Source organism: Octopus bimaculoides, chromosome 11 (genome assembly GCF_046866305.1).
Source record: "Octopus bimaculoides isolate indiv1 chromosome 11, ASM4686630v1, whole genome shotgun sequence".
In the NCBI taxonomy this organism is placed as follows: Eukaryota; Metazoa; Mollusca; class Cephalopoda; order Octopoda; family Octopodidae; genus Octopus; species Octopus bimaculoides.
The window spans coordinates 44,870,306-44,892,447 of record NC_142938.1 but is presented as its reverse complement, the minus strand read 5'-3'; the positions used below and the strand labels follow the sequence as shown (position 1 = coordinate 44,892,447).

Here is a 22,142-nt window from a genome sequence, read left to right as displayed (position 1 = left end):
GTGTATGCATCTATACATGTATGAATGAATGAATAAATATATATGTGTATGTATTAATGTTGTTTTTATGTATAGCTATATTTAAAAAATGTTCGAGTATGAGTTAAGTATGTTCAAGTATGAGTTAAAATGTTCAAGTTTGACTATCTCAATCCATTTATGTAGAGTTCGTATTTATTTTAACAAAGAAGTTGATAGTAATTTCGAAGCTTCAGCTTCCTTGCCTTTATGAGACTGTAAAGTTTATTCTATTTTCCAAGTTACTCATATTTTCTAGCTCACTTGTAGGAGGGCCATACAATTTGAAAGTATGTGTAGTTTCATAGTATATTTTTGGTGGGTAAAGAAACATTTTTATGGATGGTTTAACTGTATGAGCAAACATAAGGTATAGTGGAAACCGTCGATAACTATTTACACTAAAAAAATACACTAGTGAATCACACTAACTTTGAAAATGGTATTCCTCATCCATGTTGGCACTCTGTCACTTACGACGTCGAGGGTTCCAGTTGATCCGATCAACGGAACAGCTTGCTCGTGAAATTAACGTGCAAGTGGCTGAGCACTCCACAGACTCCTCATCCATATATATATATATATATATATATATATATATATATATATATATAATTGGTTTGTTGAAGCAAACAGGGAAAATAGAACTCAAAATATGAGTGTATGTATTGATATTTGGCAGTAAGCAACAGAGTGAGTCAAGGTCTGAGAGTTTCTTGTGTTAGCACTTATTAAATCTTGATGAATTTGATATGCAAGAAACTCTTGGATCTTGAGTCACTCTGTTGCTTCTGCTAAATATATATATATATATATATATATATATATATATATATATAGACTGTTTGGAAAACCTTATAGTCTGACAAGAGCACTGAGCTGAAAGCCTTTTCTTTGTTATAAATATGTGTTAGCATGTATCTGTACATGTGTGTATATCATCATCATTTAATGTTAATTGTTTCAAGCTTGCATGGATCAGATGAAATTTGTTGAGGCAGATTTATACATATATATATATATATACATGTTATACAAATACACACTCACACACATATTTATATATACACACACACACACATACAGAGAGGGAGAGATAAATATGTGTGTGTATTTATATGCATGTCTGCATGTATGTGTGTGTATGCATGTAAATGTTTTTAGCCAAGATTTTCTTTTCTTTTTTCGATTTTTTTTCACTTGTTAAAAAAATATTCTTTTGATATTTTCAATTGAGAAAAGAAAAAAATTGACTTGGAATGGTCAAAAAAACTAAATAATAGTATATATAGTTTTTTTATTTACCCGGCACAAATTTTTTTTGATAGGAAGAAAACATATAGTTTATTGATTCGTTACCAAAACATCATTGGTATTTTATTCCTCCAGAAAAATTAAATATTAAGTCAACTGCTGCAAGATTTGAACTCAAAATATGAGGCACAGATATGATTTAGGCAAAAAAAAAAAAAAATCAGTTCAGCTTCTTATTATCTGCAGTGTCAACCAGTTACTTATGACATTACAGATAATATAGAGCTGGCTTTAGTGTTTATGATGATGAAAATGATGATGATGATAACAGTAATAATAATGATGATCTTTATTAAAAGATGTTGAAGCAGTTAAGCTATTTTTAATTGAAGAAATCTTCAAACACTGCCATTCTGGCTTTAAAATATACATCCAGTTATTGAATAAAAGCCAACTTTTCATTTGATTTGTTTTGTCTGTTATTTTTTGCTAAGCATTCTTTTCATTTAAAATAGAAATATCAAGAAAAAAAAAATAATTGATAGAAAATATAGTTTCTAATTTTCTTTAAGTTTTATTAAGTATTTATTTCTGTTTGTCCATCTCTGTGTCTGTGTTTATGCATGTATGTAAAAATACAAAAGTTTATATTGATGTAAAATTTACATAAAATGCATCTTTTCTTGTTTTTAATGAAACACATTTGTAGTTTAGCCCTGGATGAAACCTAATGGAGCAAAACCTATAATCAAAGGTATTTTAACCATGTCCATCTTGTCATTTATGGTAGATATAGGACTACATTATCACATTGTGTCTTGTCCTTAAAGTTTTAGCGGTTTCAAAGACCACATAGAAATTAAACAGTTTAATCCTTTTTTATTAACAAGTACTATTCGTACCTACATCTTCTTCAGCCAGGAGTAAACTCATGAATTTTTATTGTATGTAGGACTTGAATTATCTTGATAAACAAATTCAATATTTTACCAGCCTCTGTAAGTACATTTTATTCATCTCTGAACCCTGCCCCGTCATCAGTATTTGTGGTCCAACTCTTGAAGATCATAAAGGAAATATATATTTTTTTATGAATCAAGTCTATTTATCTCAGTGGTATGATCTCTTCCCCACAACAGATTCAAGGAAAGTTTTGGGAACGTTGTTGTTTATATACAATTTATTATGACTGTCAAGTTCGTAGCATGTCAGAAAAGGTATTTTTGAATTTCCAAGTGAATACTCTGGCTCACTCCACAGAACATTTTATCTCAAGGAATGGTGCATCAGTGTTTACCTGTCCTCATCATCTGCCTCTGGAAAAGTTTAAGGTAGCGAAAGCCGAGTTTAATTACATACTGCAGCTCGGAATCTCTGCCTTTCCACAAGTCAGTAGGCTTCTCTGCTTCACATGGTTCTCAAGAACTCTGTGTCCAACTGGGGATTTTAAGTGTCTCGATGCTATCACTATTCCTGATAGGTATCCAATTTCTCACCTTCAAGATTTTGCTTCCTCACTGCGTTGCTGTACTGTTTTCCAAACTTGATCTGATAAAGGCTTACCATCAGATCCATGTCCACCCTGAAGACATTCCGAAGATGGCAGTAACAACCCCATTTGGCTCGTTCAGATTCTTGACTGTCATTTGGCCTCCGAAATGCTGTCAGCACATTTCAACAGTTCATAGACAAAGTCATTCATGGACTGGATTTCATCTATGCCTATATCAATGATCTCCTAATTGCCAGTGCTTCAGCAGAACATGCTTGTCATTTAAGGTTACTTTTCCAGTGCCTTACCCAATATAAAGTGTGAATTAACCCGGCTAAATGTGTTTCTTGGTCAATTCATAGACAAAGATGGCATTCAACTTCTACCAGACAAAGCGCGAGCTATTGAGGACATTCCCCCTCTGACTTCTCTTCATCAGTTACACCACTTCCTTGGCTTACTTAACTTCTATCATTGATTCATTCCTGACTGTGCTGGACTCCTGTTTCCATTCAATGAGCTTCACAAGAACCAATGCAAGAAGAATGAAACTATTTCACTGACTCCTATTCAAATCAAAGCTTTTGACACTGTAAAACATGAGGTCCCTAAAGCATCTCTCCTTGCACACCCTGTCTCTGATGCAAAGCTTTCACTTGTGGTAGATGCATCAGATACTGCAATTTGTGCTGTTTTACAGCAACACTTGCAACCTCTTGCTTTTTTTCTCAGAAGCTGAAACACGTTACAGCATGTTCAGTCATGAACTGTTGCCGATCTACCTTTCTGTGAAGCAGTTCCAAGCCAGAAAAGTACTCACCAAGCGAGACTCAACACCTTGACTTTATATTGCCATTCACCAATGATATTCAACTCATCTCCAGTGCACAAACACTGCTGCAGATGCATTGTCCCATCTGCTGATTAATTCTTTAGCATCCACTGCAGATATCGACCTGAATATTTTTTTCCTCTGGACTCAATTAAGAAATCTTCTCCCAAATTTGTGACATGCAAATTCAAATACTTCCCCATGCCAACCAGACCCTGTGTGATGTATCATCAGATTCACCTCATCCATTTGTTCCAGAGACCCATAGACAAGCTGTTTTTGAAGCCCTGTATAATCTACTGCATCCTGAAACCTCAACCTCAGTGAAGCTTGTTACAACTAGATTCTTCTGACCAAACATGAGGCATGACATCACTGACTGGTCTTAATCTTGTCTCCATTGTCAAAGGTTAAAAGTGCATAAACACATTTGTGTGCCCCTCAGCACCTTCAGCACATCAGATGCACATTTCCTCCACATCTACATCGATTGTGTTGGACCCTGGCCTTACTTACATCCTTACTAGTATTGATAGTTACACTTGCTGGTCTAATTGATATTTCTGCTTACGCTGTAGCATGAGCCCTGGTATTGAGCTGGATATTGTATTATGGTGTCCGTAGCACCATCACTACAGACCATGGTAGACAATTTGAGTCCCATCTCTTCTCAGAGCTTACCAATATCATTGGTGCTCATCAGATACATACTACAAGTTACCATCCCGCATCCAATGGAATGGGGGAGCATTTTTATTGACAGTTGAAAGCTGCATTTCATACTTATCCTGATAATCAATGCTGGATCGAGTACCTCCCCATAGTACTCCTTGGCATTTGAACTTTGTTCAAGGAAGATCTCGGATGCTCTCCAGTTGAGCTGCTGAACAGCGTTCCATTGCTTTTATTGGGGCAGATGCTTGTCCCAGTAGATGTATTGACTCAGGATCCTGTGCTTTATGTGAGCCACCTTTGAACATATCTTCAAGACCTTCCGCCGTTGAATACTTGGCACCAAACAATAAAACATGCAGTCCCAAGGTCTCATGGACCCACATTTTTATCAGAAATGATGCCATGAGAAGTCCCCTCACCCAACCTTACTCAGGACCTTATCATGTTCTTTCTCTTTCTAACAAACATTTCACCACTTACTGCAATGGTTCCAGAGACACTGTCTCTATTGATAGACTTAAAAGGGCCCATGCAGATGCTCATACCCCGGAGCCTTATACACCCTGCCACACATCTCCCCTACCTCTGCCAACACACAGAATGATAACCCACAGTGGTCATTGTGTCCATTGGCCCAGAAGACTTGCAAGATTGTACATATATGAACTGGCCCTAAGTGCCTGTCATTTTCTCATTTTTGTATATTTGCCTTTTCTTGCATTTGTAATATTGCTTTTCCTAATGTATTCATGTTTTTCCCTTGTTTAAACATTTTGTTCTGCATTTTTTCTTGCTGCATTACTGTTGCTTGTATTGACTTGTAGTCTGAGCTGGGGTACTGTAGCATGTCAGGAAAGCTGTTTTAGTTGTCATATCATAGCACAGTTGTGCTATGGCATTCACCAGCCAATCAAGGTTGGATGCATATGAATATGAGAGGCAGTTTGCTGCGCATGAAGTGAAGCAGGAATTTTAATCAGTTAGTGGAAAGATGGAGGACCAGCAGCAGCATGACAGCTCCTTCCTTTTCACACTAATTTTGTGCCACTAGCTCTAAATTTTTAGCTGCTCTCAACTTACTACATCATGAACAGCCTATTTCATTTCTGCCCATTTTGCTCTGCGAAATTCTAGATGATATCAGTCACAACTCTGCTTCATGATGAACAGTATATTTTCATTTAAGCTAGCTCTGTTTCTGTTTGCTTATAGCGATTTCCAATTGAATCTATTTCCCGAATGTCAGATGACACAAAAAAGGGGACAACAAAACATCCAGACAGATGATACAAAAATGGGACAAGAAAAAACAAGGACGGGCCATTCGAAGTTTTCTTTCCTCAGTCGAATTACAGATTATCTTTGCAATTTTGGCTGGTTATAGTCGAGATTGCTCCAATCTGGCCAGCCCCAAGGAAAAACTAAGCTAAGAGCACTAGATTCCCTGGAAGAAAGCAGCGAATGCATACGAAAACAAGGACGGAAAAAAAAACAAAAAAACGGAGAAATGGTACACAAATACAAATGAAAATAACAACACATTAACAACAGGTGTCTTTCGACTAAGGACAAATTAAATTAAGCTGGCATGTGTGGAAGTGAAGCCTAATGGCAGGGACATAAGAGATGACAGGCATGGGGAGGAATATAGATGTTGCACAGATGGTAGTCGAACCAAGAAAGAAAGGTCAGGCTACGCCAAACTATGTCTGTTTTTTTATGTTTTATTTATATTCTTATAAAATTAATGTGGGATATAGAATATGGAATATATAATATAAATAATAAAATGAAATGAAGTATTGAATGTCTTATTGAATATATGAAATATTGAGTATTAAATATATAAGGACTAGTATACTTTCCTGCTTCATGGCAGTCATCAAGGTCCCATCTGACAGATGCACTATAGTAGACTGGCTGTTCTTTTGTCTTTTATACATATTCCTTTGGACAGCAGTAGTAGGTGTTTGGCTATTTTTAGAGATGATGCTAAGTTTATTTTTAGAAATGATGACATTTGAGAGATTTTTTTGTGTTTTAGTTATAGGAATAAGATTTTTAAACCCCAAGTAAAATTAATTTAATCATTGTTTGTTAAGAGTGAGTTTGAATTTCTTAATAAAGTCCTTCTCTTTGCGTTTTCTCTCAATTTCATTCAGGTTGTAAAGTTTATGGAATGGAAATATCATAAAAGTTTCACGACCACATGTTGCCAGATGGTTACTCAGTGGTATTTGGCGGACATCTGGGTTTTTAATCTGCTGTCGATGCATACGTGAGCATTCCGATAGTGCATTACCTGTCTGGCCAACATACAGTTCTTCACAATTAGGGCATTTGATGCAGTAGATTAGATTTCTACTTTTGCAGTTCGTGTTCGCATTGGTGAATATTTTCCGTTTTTGTGTTCATATATGGGCCGGTAAGAATTTATTGGCATGTATCGCATCGGCTATCATTGCATTTGGACACAGTGAATGTTTGATTTTTGTTGCTGAGGTCAAACCTTGTCTTTGTTAATAGCTTTTTCAAGTTTTTAGGTTGTCTCTAACTGAGAGTTATACTTTGATCTGTAATATTTCTCAATTCCTTACTGTGCAAGGATTGGTAAGTTCGCTTTAGCGATATTGAAGATATTCTGGTGGCATGGATTGTGTGTCACTATAAATGGTATGATTTTTTCTTGTTTTTCTCTTCTTTGCGGTGTCCTCAGTTGTTGTATGGGTATTTTCGAAGCCCGCTGAATACCATTTTCTATGAGTAGTGACGGGTACTTTTGCTTCAGCAGAAATTCTTTCAGTTCCATCACGCACTGATTTCTGGTCTCTAGATCCTCTACAATGGTACAGATTCTCCTGGCTAAGCAGTATGGGATGTTGTGTTTTGTATGGGGTGGATGGCACGATTTAAAATTCAGGTATTGGTGTGTATCTGTGTGTTTATAATATATATCTGTGGTAATGGCGGTGTTCTTTTTAACTACCATTATATCTAGAAATGGTAATTTGGTACTGCTCATCTCCTTTGTAAATTGGATGGATGGGTGTAGGTTGTTCAGGAGGGTGTTGAATTCTTCCATAGTGTTTTGATGTTTTGTCCAGATTATAAAGCAATCATCAAGGTATCTCTTCCATGCTTTTTCTATAAACTTCCTAAATTCAGTGTTGTATCTCTCTTCTATTTTCTGGTAGAGTTTTTGTTCCAAGTAACCCATCACCGAATTTGCATAAATGGGAGCAAACCTCGTTCTCATAGCCGTGCCTTTAATTTGGATATAGTTCTTTCCATTGAAGAAGAAAGTATTATTTTCCAGGATAAATCTCACTGATTCTAGTATAAATGTCACCGTGAATCTGTTGGGAATTGCTTCTCTGTGTTTATCTACCCAGTATTCGACCGCCTTTATTCCTAAATCATGTGGGATATTGGTGTATAGGCTTACTACATCAAAGCTCAGTAGGATTGAATTTGTTTCAGTGGTTTTGGGAAGATGGGATAGAAAGTCAATGTCATCCCGAATGAAACTGGGTATGTAGGTACATAGTGGCTTCAAAAGAATGTCGATGAAATTGCTTAGATGGTGAGTAGGGCATACTGGGCCAGCTATAATTGGTCTAAGTTTTAAATCTTTTGGATATAGCACTGGTCTTTAGATCCTCTACAATAGTACAGATTCTTCTGGCTAAGCAGTATGGGATGTTACGTTTTGTATGGGGTGGATGGCACGATTTAAAATTCAGGTATTGGTGTGTATCTGTGTGTTTATAATATATATCTGTGGTAATGGCGGTGTTCTTTTTAACTACCATTATATCTAGAAATGGTAATTTGGTACTGCTCATCTTCTTTGTAAATTGGATGGATGGGTGTAGGTTGTTCAGGAGGGTGTTGAATTCTTCCGCAGTGTTTTGAGATTTTGTCCAGATTATAAAGCAATCGTCGAGGTATCTCTTCCATGCTTTTTCAATATTCGGAATCTCCGTCAGTGAAAACAGAAATCCACTGAAAATAAATGAAAAAAAAAAGGTTGATTTTTGCATGCTGGTGTACTTGTAAACATTACTCTGACAAGTAAAGGTTTTTCGGCATTCTTTTGGTAGAAGGACGAAAGAATGCCGAATTTTCCCCATTAATAGCACGAGTTTATGCTATTAAAAAAATTTTTTTTGAAAATGTAATTCTTATCAACCCTACACCTTACAGGTCATGGGATATGCTAGAAACAAGTCAAATCTCACTTAAATCACATACCTTTTTGTCTGAAAGTATTTTTTGTTTTACTGAAAAGGCTTCTCCTATAGTTTTTAAGTGCATAGTGTCCACAAAATCGACTAAAATCAATCCGAAGAGAGGAAGATGGCGGGGTAAAAAAATTTTAAAAGATGCTCCAGAGATTTCTAAGGACACCTTGAAAATTCCGGATCAAACAGCAGATTCGGACTGTCAATCTTTTGAAACTATGATTAAATTGGGTGTATGGGGAGTTTTAAAATGTTTTTTAATGTAGATTACAATGTTCAATTATATACGTCCATACCTTTTTAACAGTCGCTTATAATCATTGCACATGTCAGGTAAGATGAACAGGATAGCTTGGAAAATTTAAACATTTTGCAGAGATACGATCACGAAAGACAAACTAAAAACGGTAACACCCTACTCAAATCAATGTAGTGGATCTTGCATGCATGAAGTGGATTCGATCCACCATAGCCAAATTTAAATTAACACTGCAACAGAACTTTTCCCACGGTGGAACAATGGTTTTTCTGTGACAGTAGTTTTACATTTTCAAGATTGCCTTTAGCTAGGCCGAAATAACGTCTTTACCACTTGACCCTTTCTACTTCACCAAAAGCTAGAATAGAATAGAGATAACAAGACCACCAACTAAATCTATTGTTCTCAATGATATGTCTATCCATCTGGATAGTTATAAAAGCAAGAAGACCTCAAGCAAAAATCAGTTGGTGATGACTCAACGAGTTCAGTCACATGGTGACGACTCAATGAGAAGGAAGTCTGGTTGACCAGCTAGAACCTTAGCCAGAGGGAGAAATGAAGTTTACTGTCAGCAACTGTGAGACAATGTCCCACACCCTACAACTCTCACTAGCTCTAATTCTGTTCTCTTACAACATCATTCTATCTCTCTCTGTAATTACTACTAAACAATGAAGAGGACACAAACACAAACTTTACTTCGCATGCTTTTGGATCTATCATAACCTGCCCGTCGAGGCAAAGTATTGTAACGTAACGGTAAATAAATACTTTCTTAAAACTCCATGTATTGTTCATCTTTCACATCCTGCAACATGTCGTTATAACAACAAATTTTTATCGTCACAACTGCTAACTCTGACATTTCATATTATTGTGTACCTAATCAATCTTACTCATTACAATTGGTAACTACACAAATTATCATCGTTACAATTGGTGACCCTCGACTTAAAAATAAAAACTTTATCGTTACATCAATAACAGGTAGAAGATATTTCCAGCGAAAATACTGGGGTCCTGAAAACGGCCATTGTAGAAGCAGAAACTCCTGCCACTTAAACTTTCATCACGAATACAGCGGATGAGTTGGATATCTTTAGGCATGATGGTCACTTGCTTGGTGTGGATGGCACACAGATTGGTATCTTCAAAAAGACCGACTAAATAAGCCTCACTAGCTTCTTGAAGAGCCCCCACGGCAGAGCTCAGTAAATGAAAATCTGTCTTGAAATCCGGAGCGATCTCACGTACAAGACACTGGATGGGAAGCTTCCTGATGAGAAGTTCTGTAGATTTTTGGTAATGGCTGATCTCACGGAGAGCTACAGTACCTGGCTGTAACGATGAGGTTTTTTTAACACCACCTGTTGCTAGGGCACTCTTCCAGGCTGTCCTAGTGGAAAGTTGTTTACGAGGAACTTTTCCTCCGGTAGATTTACGAGCCGTTTGCTTTTGCAAATGTCTTCAGTGGCTGATAATTCTGGTTGATGCCAACAACAAACAATAGGCGCACATGGCGGAATTTCTTTACTTGCCTAAAGGGGCATACATAGAAGGGACAGAACAAAAGTCAGTCTTTACACAGGGCTGGGGTTACAATCATGGTAAAAATTGAATAAATCGATACGATAAATCGGAAATAAAAATTAAATGATTAAAATAGAGTTCTTGGGTTTTTATTTAACCCGCCGGTTTTTTCCTTAGTTTTTCGTTCTTTTTTTTCCTTAGTTTTTCGCCTTGACCGGTTACACTAGCACGACCCCATTCACTCTCAGCTTCCTTACTACAGTTATCCATCTTTTCTGGAACACTCTTTGAGGCAGATGTATCTTTCTTTTCTCCAGACAGATCTTTCTTGTCAGGTGGTAGTTAAAATAACTTATCAAGCCGTGTCCGGAGATAAAGTTGCCTATCTCAATTACTTTTACACGAGTCATCCACACTCTCAGTATGGCAACTACGCAGAGAAAAGATGCCTTCCTTTCCTTATTAAAGGAGGAAGGCGGTACGACCTTAATCATGGACTCAGTCGAGAGCCATAGATTATCAATTGCTTCAGCTCCTCAAAATGCATGAAGGCGTGCGTGACAGTTTCACTGACGCACCTGCACCTCGGGCATAGGGAGGTGCCAAACCCATGTCTCAACAACCTCTCTTGAACCGGCAAGGCTGATGGGTAGCACAACCAAGCCAGGGATTTCTGGAAATTATCCAGATACCTTGGCCCGAATGTCTTTCTGAACAGGCTAGTTGCTGTTCCTCATCGAAGCCCAAAGCCTCCCCTAGGACGTCGTCTAACCCTCGCGACCCTCTATAAAAATCTGCAGTGGTAGCCCCGTTGCCGGTACTGCTCGCCTGGGAGAACAGAGTGCTTGTCTACACTCCCTCTGCCATTCTAGGTCTCCTACTTGATTCATGTGCCTACGTCCCCAAGGGATGTCAATTGTGGGAAAAGGAGCTTGGCATGCGGTGACCACACCTGTTCATCATCCAGGTAGTGCCAGAGATCTCTCAGCCTCAGCGCATCATCAGCCACGGCATCCTTGCGGTTTCTGGCAGCTGATGGAGCACCTCACAAGTGGTGTTTTCCTTTTCCACAAAAAGCGGAAAAGGATCCGTTCCAATTTAGTCAGCCACACACCGGGACAAGGCACAATGGTTAGGTGGTAGGTTATTACAGATGCTATAAACACCTGTACAACCTTGGCCCTCCTTAGCAAGGATAACGTCCTCCCAGACCAGGTCTGGGTTATGGCCGTCACCTTGCTCCAGGTTTTCTCCATCTGGAAATCTGGCCCAAACCAGACTCCGAGCAATTTAACCGGGCCCTCCATCCAGCATCCAACGACGCTGTTGGGAGGCATCGACTTACCACGTCAAGTGCTGAATTGCAAGCCGACTGATTTATCCTGGTTAATTTTTGCCCCTACAACTGCTTCGTATCCTTTGATGGAGTCTTCTACATGAGGTAGCTGCCCTTCATCAGACACGATGACGGTGACATCATCCACATATGCCGTCGCTCCTCTACCGTAACATAGATCATGCGGGTCTCCTCCCACATTCCCCAATCTCTCAAGAGTCAATACATACAGGAGCGGGGACAGGGGGCATCCCTGGCGAACTGAACACTCGATCGCGAATGGATTCGAGAAGAACCCGTTCACCCAGACAACTGATTCAATGTTGCTATACAAGGCTTCGATCTAGCCACGAAAAGTCGGGCCCAGTCCAACCACGCCAGATACCGATGGTCAATCCTATTGACTGCCTTAGACTGGCCTCACCTTTACCAGGAACTTTACCCATCCGCTCTATGGTGTAGCGAATGAGGTGAAGGTTGTCATGTATCGTCCTTCCTTGGATGGCACATGTCTGTGCCTCTCCCACCAGATCGCCCACGGCAAGCCTCACTCTCTTGGGTAACACCTTGGCCAAAATCTTTAACTCTGTGTTTAACAGAGTTATGGGCCTAAAGTTATTAATGTTATTCCCCTTGCTTGGGTCTTTCCTGAACAGTGTCACTACTCCTCAGCTCACAGCTTTGGGAATCCTCCTGTTCTGCTGCTAATTCGTATACACACTGGCCAGTATGTCCCCGAACAAGTCTGGTATGCTACTGTAAAATTCGTAGGGAAGACCATCCAGACCCGGCGACTTGTCCCCGGGGCTCTCGGACAGCACCTCTCTGATTTCCTTGGCTGTGATTGGTCCTTCGCAGTGCTCAGCGTCACATGTCGAAAGACGCGGGCTACCGTTCAGAAAATGCCGTAAGGCATCCCCATAGTCCAACATCCCATCCCTCCCGAACAATGTGGAAAAGTGCTTGTGAAAGGCTTTACACTTCTCCTCTTGTCCTTGGATCTCTTGTCCGGACTCATCTGTCAAAGACCCGATCGTAGCATTGATGCCACGACAGGTTTCTTCCGAGCGAGCCCATCTAGCAATATTGATACCTTCACGTCCCATTGCACATGTCCTAGCCCGGACTCTGCATCCTTCATGTTTGGCATTGAGGTATCGGTCCAGTGCCGATCTCGCCGCCAACACTTGTGATGCAGAGCCCGTTCTCAATGCCTTAACTAAATCCCTTTCTATTCTAGACTTAACTGCTAAATGTAATTGACTCAAATCGAAGGGCTTTTTTGAGGGCACCCCACCACCGGTTGTTGATAACAGCGCCGGTAAGTGCCCTCTTCACTAACTCCTTAATCTAGCTACGGTAAACCTCGCAATTCAATAAAGTCTTGTTCAGCTTCCAGTAGCCAGATCCCTGTCTATGTATCTTATCTATAATCACCCTATACGTCACTAATCTGTGTAGGGTACGTATGTAAATTGTGGACAACTGAAACTGTGTCTATCTCTAATGCTTACCACTATCCTGTCTATGTAAGACCTGACCATTCCGTCACTTCTTGCCCAGGTCCACACTGGGGTGGTCAAGTCTGTATCGATCTGCCAGCCTGAAACGCTTCAGCAGATCGATGAGGCAAGAGTTTCCTTTTCTATCTGTTGAGCCCACGCTATCCTGCTCCTTATTCGGGGAGTCGGTTTTTTTGGGTCTTTTCCTTGAACAAACTTTATAACCGTCTGTAGGTTCCTGTTTTTCCTCCTCGCTATCTGTAATGTACTCGTACGAGGTGGTCCCTCTTGTAGGCGCCACTTCTTGATGGGGTGAACTCCTGGTAACAGCCTCCTTGGCCGGGAGTTCACCCTCTTTGGTGGTTGCATTCTTTGCTACGGCCTCCGTGGCCGGGAGTGCACCTTCTTTGGTTTCTGTATTGGTTCTAGCTGCGGGTACAACCTCTTTTGCTTTGGGTTTTTTTTTTTTAATGCTGATGTTCCCTCTTGGGGTCATCTTCCTTGGAGGAGGGGGCAGAGGTAGGCTGGTTTACTTTTTTATTTCCTGGGCAGTTCTCCTTTATGTGGCCTTTCTTACCACACTTAAAGTATCTTGGTTTCCTGCCTTCTACGTGTATGGGGATGTTCATATCTTTCATGACTATTATTTCTGGTAAGTCTTCAAGGTCGTTGCTCGTGGCCTGGGCCAGAATCACGAGGGTCTGACCCCGCCAATTTTGTGGTCCATCTCTGGTTATCTGGATTATTTTAATTTTGTCTTCTCTCTTGCAAAGCAGGGTAGCCAGGATCCAGCCTACCTCTGCCTGAGGGGGGGGGGGGATATTTTTAATTTTTATCCAGGACGTCCTTCTCCCCAGGTATAAAGGGAGTAATAGTATTTTGCCACTTTGCAGAGTCCGAGCCGAATATTCTTTCGCCCGCTCTGTCGACTCGAACCAGGCTTCTATTGTGGCAAATTTTGTCCCTCTTGTTAGATATTTAATTTTTCTAATTGTAGTGCCAAGACACTTCTCTATAGTTCCCCCCTCCAAGTGTTCAAATCTCTCGGTTTCTGCATTATATGTTTTATATATTATTGTTTTTTCCTTTATTTTGATCTGCAATTCGCTGGGTGGTGTGATTTTAGCTTCGCCATCCTTTTCGGAGATCATCCCGTAAAAGGCTTGAATTTCTTCAATCTTTAAATTAATCAGTTCACGGCCACGGCAAAATTCATATTATTTTGTACTTCCATAGAAGCCATATTTTCTTTTTTTTTTTAAACAAAACAATTCCGTATAACGGAGAAAAATAATGTTCAGTTTCCCACTAATGAAAACACAATTCGATTCAATTCATACAATATTTCTTCCCCCGAAGTGGGAGGATCACAATTCACAATATATGTAAAAATTTCAACAACGTTACAATTACGGGAAAACAACCAACACAATTATAGCAATAACAGCAAAGCAATGTAACAACTAACCTTACGATGAAAGCAATCAAGACACGTACTTAAAAACGGGGTCTGAAGCGGCGACATAACTCATCCCTCCTACTTTATTTATTGGTAGTACTGTAATGTACGATAACACTCAAGCAAATTTCCCGCAAAGAATTTGGTGTTGTTGCGGAACGGCCAATCAAAATTGTTGAAAGTCACGTGATTTATGTTCATTATTGCTTTCTGCTACGTCCGTATTGAATGTATTTATTGAGAATGTTGTTATCTGCGGCATGGTTATTTAAGCTGAGTACGCCAAAAGAAGACTGTCATTGCTTATGGATGTTGTCTATTCTTTTAAATGACAAGAACTTTGGTTTTGGAAGTTAAACCTTTAATTTCAACTGTATACTGAATAACGGCCCTTTTTAGGGCCACCCACTCTATAACGTTAAATTTTCTCAACAAACTATATGTATTTATGTTACGTTTTACCTTACCCGCTTTATTTCTTTGAAAGAATTTAGTCGGTTCTGTCTTTTGGATCGTGATGCCACACGGTTAAGGAATCGTGCTTGGGAGTTATATTTTACATATTTGTAAAGTACCGACCGACATCGAGTGTTGTGAAGGGTAAGTTATAATATCGAGCATCTAACGTAGCCCCATAAGTGTGTCCCGACTTTTACTATATTGTAATCTACTGTAAAAAAATAAAATTGGGCACAATGTTTTTTAGAAACTTCAAATCTCATTTTGTAGACGTGTGAGTAAGTGTGCAAGCCCACTAATTGAGGAAACAGTCGACTCGGTAAAAAATGTCCATGTGGGTTAGCGGTACGCTGTTTATCGATACAAAATTTATATTGTCCGCGTGTTTTAATCACCGTCAAAACAACTTTCAAGATTCATGTAGCTAAAGAGAAGAAATTGAAATTAGATTACTCATTTTACCCCATTTTAGACATTTTGAAAATGATCAAACTGGGGGAAAAATTGACAGAAAAGAAGGAAAATCTTCCGCCCCCACCTATTTTCTCCCAAATTTATTAAAAAAAATTTTTTGCCAAAAATCGGCATTGTTCCCCCTCCCCAAATTCTTCAATTTTGACTTTTTTTATCCAACATGAAGAAAAATTTCTTGAGAAAAGAGGACCTGCCACTGACTGTTTCGGACTCTCTCAACTTCAACTATAATCCTAAAGAGGATGCCACAGTACAAAATAATGATGCAATGATTTCAAACAGGGGAGAAAATAACGAGAAATCAGGCCTCCTCACCACCATGTGTTTCCCCACTACCGCTTGACAACCGGTGTTGGTATGTTTACGTCCCCGTGGCTATAACGACATAAGTACTAGGCTTAAAAATAAAAAGTACTGGGGGCGATTCGTTCGGCTAAAATTTTTCAAGGCAGTGCCCCAGCATGGCTACAGTGTCATGACCGAAGGAAGTAAAAGATAAAGATTACATATGAATTAAGTTTAATCGAATCACATTAGCTGGGAATTCGTGTCGAGTGCTGCGGCCAGTTTTTCACTAAGTTAAATTTATCGTATATATTATTCATATAGTTTATATTTACCATTTTTATTATCTTTGTTACATTTGTCAACACAGGATGAACAGTCTTGATGCGTAGGTTTCCTGTTTCTACTGCATGGGACGAGCTCACGCAAAGGTATCAATTGCCATTATCTTCCTTTAAATAGGCTCCAGATACTGTAGGTGGCTGCTTACATGAAGATAAAGCAGCGTGCGGTGACGTGGTTTTCTAGGCAATCGATTTCCACCAATGACATTAGAGCTAAAATGACTTCCAGAAAACGAGCTGGTGAGCCTACCTGTCAACTATAAATAGAATTGTCTGATTCTAACTACTAAGGATGCCACCTACAGCAGCAGCACCGTCAAAAGGAGCAAAGAAAGCCGCTAAGGCTAAACCTGCACGTTCTGGGGATAAGAAAAAAAAAAGAGAAAGAGAAAGGAAAGCTATTCTATCTACATTTACAAAGTGTTGAAACAAGTTCACCCCGACACTGGTATCTCCAGTAAAGCTATGTCTATCATGAATAGTTTCGTCAACGATCTGTTCGAAAGAATAGCTTCTGAGTCTAGCCGCTTGGCACACTACAACAAACGCTCGACCATCAGTAGCCGTGAAGTACAGACTGCTGTCCGTCTTCTCCTTCCTGGTGAATTAGCCAAACACGCTGTTTCTGAAGGTACCAAGGCTGTTACCAAATACACAAGCAGCAAGTAGAAAGTTACTAATGCCTGTTTTAGGTGAAAGCAACGGCCCTTTTCAGGGCCTACAAAATATGTCATAAGTCATCTCTCGAGTCGATAACTGTGCTTCGTGTTAATTTATAAGCGTTTTCATGTATTATTCTGATTCTTCAGTTGTGATTTTTGACACATTGCAGCAGCTACTAAGTATCAAAGGCGAACTAATCACTGGGGAAAAAATACTTTGACGTTGTTAATTTACACCCCACCCCACCCCACGAGTTCGAACTCTGGTACATATTTGGCCCCAATATCCGGATTTAACTATTGGGATCGGGTTAGTAAGTAATGTTTGCAGTTAAAGCAAACGTCCCTTCATCGCGATGGTACTTGGTCTCGGTCTATAGAAATTAAGATTATTTGGATGTAGGATGAAATCCTTATTTTACATCTGGCTGGGTGCTTCTTTTGGATTACGATGTTACTTTTCATAGGAAAATGTTGGGAGCGAGGGTCTGGAATGTCCCGACACAAAATAGTTGGTAAACAATGACTTGATACAAAACGAAAGCAATTCGATTGAGTGAACCGTTCGGAAATCTTTTTAGATATTCCAGTATGTTTTTGTTGTCCACTCCGTTTTGCATTGAGGGATTCCGGCGAACATTTGTTTACGTTGTACAACTTAGACAAAAGCTTCGTAATGTACATCGACAACGTGCCTGCAAAATTTCATTAAGAATATACATTTTAAAGAAAGTTAAAACAGCCTATAGGGTACCAAGCTAATGTAACTTTATGGTAATTACACCTCAACGAATTCTGATCATCCCTTGCATTTTATCCCTGCGGAATCAAGTTATTGTGATACTGTGGTGATAGTAGTACTAGCAGCAGTAGTGACGGTTGTGAAAAAAAGTAGTAGTAATTGTAATGGTGGTAATAGATAGAGCAAAGGGATATGTGAATCCATTTCAGATGAGGGCAGGTGTGGTGAACTTTTGTTACCGGCGTGCCGCTTCGGATCCTTCGATTTTGGTGATTGAATAACTAGCGATACGATCTCAGGGGCTGGAATCTATCAGCTTTCATACGATAGTTCGCCTTACCGACTATCGGTGGTCTAAGTGCTCTGTCGTAATGGTAATTGGGGATCAGTTATCCAATTCAAGGGAGGCAGCAACCTCATAAATTATTCATCTCAGCACGGGGAAGCGTTCTAAAAAAGGCTTCGCTGTTTGCTTTGCTGTTACATTGCTTCTTTGACCAAATCGTGATGTTCGATGTTTTTATTCTCTCACTGGTTTTCTATATTTCGTTTAAATTTATTTGCCTTGCATTTGACAGAAATTAGTCTATTCATTAAGGATATGCTTTTTAATAAACTTTTTTTGGTTACTACATATGGAATGCTTAGTCCGGGGGTGGGGAGTCTGATGCAGTTTCGCACCTCTCCTTGAAAAATGCATTTTTTCGGGTTGCTATGTTTTAGATACCGGAGATTACGAATATGCAAAAAAAAAAAAAATTTCACCCCCTCACCCCATTTAAATTTTTGATTTTGTTTTCCTTCAGAGGTCGTAGCAAACTGACGAACATATTGCAAATAGAAATTAAATAGACAGAAAGATTAAAGTGAAAAGAATTAGCGTTTCACTTGTTTGCCTTAAGTAATCCTAAATAATTTAATGTGAATTATACACCATTTTATGAGAGACAACCATTCATGTTTAATAATTAATAAGGGGCTCAAATTTCACCCCCTCCCCAATTTTAAATTTTGAACTTTTTCATCCATTTATTTATCCCTGTCCGTTTATTCATAAAATATATTTGTCAACTGAATGTGGCTGTCCAAAAGAAGACGGTGTTACTGTTGTTTTTAGCCCCAGGAAGACATTCATATCTATCTCTTTATACACATATCTATACGCTTATTGAATTTAAAATTTTGAAAACATGGTTTTTTGCATATTCGGAATCTCCGTCAACTAAAACATAGGGAAAGAAAAATTTCGAAAAAATTCAAGATTTTAAGGGCTGGGGTGGTAGCGAGGTGTATGTGGTGGGGTTTTTTTTTTTTTTTTTTTTTTTTGCATATTCGTTATCTCGGACATCTAAAACGTAGGAATCCGAAAAAATGCATTTTTAAGGAGAGATGCGAAACTGCATTAGCATGGAATGCTTGTGCTAATTTACCAAGTATTCTTCTGGGGGTTTTTTCCCAAGTCACTAGTTGCCTGCTACAATTAGAGGGGGAAAAATATATATACCAAAGGTTTCGAAGATTATTTTTTTTTTTTTTATGGGAGAAATCTGATGGTTACTTGCATTGATGAGAACATAACTTTGTATTGCACACAATCAAATTTCTGCAAACACTCACAAAAGAATTGCAGGTTCGTTAAGACGCAAAGCAGGGCTATTTGGTTAAGACGTTCACTTCGCAACTATGTTGTTCTGGGTTCGATTCCAGGGCACAGCACTTTGGTTGAATGTTTTCTACTGTAGTTTCGGACTACAGCTACAGTAGAAGACAGTTGGCCTTTGCACAATGCCTTGTGAATGAATTCTGTAGAAGTTCCTTGTGTTTTATGTTGCAAATTGTAACCTTTTAATCTAAAATGTGGTTTAGCAATTCGATAAGAAATCCCTAAAATAAATACGGAATGTAATATAATCGACTAAAACTATCGAAGGTGATGTCTAAGAATGATGAAAGACCCACACAACTACGAGAAAAGTAACGTCATATATTACATAAGGTATAACGAGGGTTCATATGTAAACCTAAGAATTGCAGACACACACATGTATGGTAGAAATATTTAGAGAATCGGAGAGCAATGACTTCAGGACTTTCTTAACTAAAATAAAAATAAAACAGCCGTCCTTTCCATCACTACAGATTTCTTTCTTTCCATCGTAATGTTTTTAAAGCAAGAAAAAGTGATTTCTCAATGCTCTGACCCTATTTTGAGGTGTTGAAGAGAAGAAAAGCTAGATTTTAATTTTATGTGCCATAGTGTATTTGAAGCTAGATCAAACCTCACATAACACTGAATCCTTCTTTGAACATTTTTCACTTCTGGTTGGAAAATAGATATGAAATAAAATATTCAATATCTTAACGCAGCTATCAAATAATAGTAGTTACTGTTATGTATCTAGGACACAAGTGTTACAGAATGTATGGTCGATGAACTGAAATCTTGACATAGATGGTATATATCACACTATTGTTTGAGGACAACAATGTTTGAAGCCATAGAATTGTGTGCCGGCCCTAATTTTGAACTAGAGCCAGTTTCAAGAAAATTTTATAATAGAAAGTAATTCCAACAAAATAGGAAAAAAAAATTCAGGGGAGGTAATTAAGTATTTTCTTATAACATGAATTATCTATTACGACCCTTAGACTAATATTATTTTGAGAAGCGATAAATTTGGAACCATTCTCCTTTGTAATTTTTTTAAAGCTTGTTTTAGCAGATGATTAACAAAATTTGATCTGAAATTTGGATTTAATGTGGCAGAATAAGTTCACCTGAAATTTTGAAGGAAGGTTATAATTTAGATCACTTTAAACAAGAAGTCTGTATCATAGAAATACAGGCAGGATCAACACAAAATTGATTTTCATACAGACGTAAGATCAATTATTTTTGTAGTTGATAAAACGGATTCGCTCAGTATACTACTTGATATTCAATGATACTAAAAGTAATGAAAGTCACTTGTAGTGGGACTGAACTCTGAACACCTAAAAGATAAAACTAAATATTGTAATGCATTTTCTGTCTCAATCACATTTATTTCAAACAAACAACACTAAAAATGAAATTTAATCCTATATTTTTCATTTTTTTTTTGTAATAATTTTAGATGTAGAAAAGTTCCAGATGATGTCAATAATTTAAAGATGAGATTTTGTCAATAACTTTTTTTTATGTGAAGAACTATTTTCATTTGTTGTAATCACCAAATAGAGCAAAGAAACCTCCCAGAAGGTTGTGTGTATTTGGTCTTGATTCTCAGTTGTATTTATATCATTATATTTATACCCTACAAATGATACGATCAGCACAAATCCCTCTCCCTTTTCGCTCTTGGAGTTGAATCCTCAGCCTGCCAGAAGCCAATTATTTCCTCCATAGCACTCATTCCTAATTTTAACCTCAGACCAAATCCTTTCTACTATAAGCACAAGGCCTGAAATTTTGGAGGAGGGGACTAGTCATTACATCGACCCGTGTTTCACTGACCCCAAAAGGATGAAAGGCAAAGTTGACCTCGACGGAATTTTAACTGAGAAGGAAGCAACAGGCGAAATACTGCTAAGCATTTCATCCAGCATGCTAACGATTCTGCCAGCTCACCGCTGTGAACCTCATCAAATGGTCCACAGGACAGTGGCCTTGAAGATGAAATTGTTGATCAAGTGCAAAGTTTTAACTTCCTCGAGAAAGCATGTAACTTCAATCCATAAATATGGAAACAGCAGGATATCATGAAATGCAGGCTTGTGAGTTGAACTTAAGTTTTTTTTGTCATTCCTCTGACTAAAATATGAATATTGTACACAAAACAACAATTGGGAAGAATTTACTTGTATCTCAAAGCACCACCAAATTTGACAATCAGTTCAGTCAAACCAGGAAAATCATTTACAAAATAAAGGTTGCACCATAAAGTTCTTGATTATGAAATATGTCAAAGATGACCCAATGAAAATTTTATTTTGCATTTAAAATAGCAGAGGGAAAAAAAACTTAAGTTACAGAATTTTTAGATTACAAAAAAAATTCATCTTCATTGCACTTCTAAAATACAGACACATATGGCTTAAAAAGAAAAAGGGAGAGAGGGAGATTTTGATTCAACAAGAGAATTGTTCGAAATTGAGACTTTTTCTTTATCAGTTATTTTCCATGTCAAATAGAGAGCTTTCAATGATCATGAGCACATCACTTCCTCCAAACCAAGTCATTAAAAATAATAGTAATAATAAATACATGGAAATAGCAGCAAAATCAGCTTCAAATCATACCCTTTTGTCTCAAAACAAAAGGAGTTGGAACACATTAAATAAAGCAGTTTCTTTTTAATGATTTGGTCTGGAGAAAGTATGGAAGGTGAACATGAAATGGTGATGTTTTCAAATTTTAAAGGACAGGAGTAAAATGGTTACAATTGCGAATAAAATTCTGCAAACTGGAATCTTATCCCTATTATTACTATTATAAATATTAAAGCCACAGCATAATAAAAACCTAACAATGTTGGATTAAATGCCTTACAGTGTTAATTACATCCCTTTACATTGCAAGTTCAAATCTTA

At 38.2% G+C, this 22,142-nt stretch overlaps 1 protein-coding gene, 1 long non-coding RNA gene and 1 pseudogene across 2 annotated transcripts; 1 reads left to right on the top strand and 2 right to left on the bottom strand.

Moving 5' to 3' along the window:
- Positions 1-8,210: 8,210 nt before the first annotated feature.
- Positions 8,211-16,295, bottom strand: LOC149133278 (uncharacterized). Its single transcript, XR_016243657.1, has 2 exons — positions 16,158-16,295; positions 8,211-8,276 (listed from the first exon to the last, which is right to left on the bottom strand). It is a non-coding gene; the product is annotated as an uncharacterized LOC149133278 (long non-coding RNA).
- Positions 9,628-12,749, bottom strand: LOC149133279 (uncharacterized). The gene is made up of 2 exons (XM_089359943.1): positions 12,385-12,749; positions 9,628-10,242 (listed from the first exon to the last, which is right to left on the bottom strand). Exons 1-2 carry the CDS (start codon positions 12,747-12,749, stop codon positions 9,750-9,752), a joined length of 858 nt encoding a protein of 285 aa, XP_089216069.1. The 3' UTR covers positions 9,628-9,749.
- A 26-nt stretch (positions 16,296-16,321) lies between the features above and the next one.
- On the top strand, positions 16,322-16,878 carry LOC106881188 (histone H2B, gonadal pseudogene; annotated as a pseudogene).
- The last annotated feature ends 5,264 nt before the right edge of the window (positions 16,879-22,142 follow it).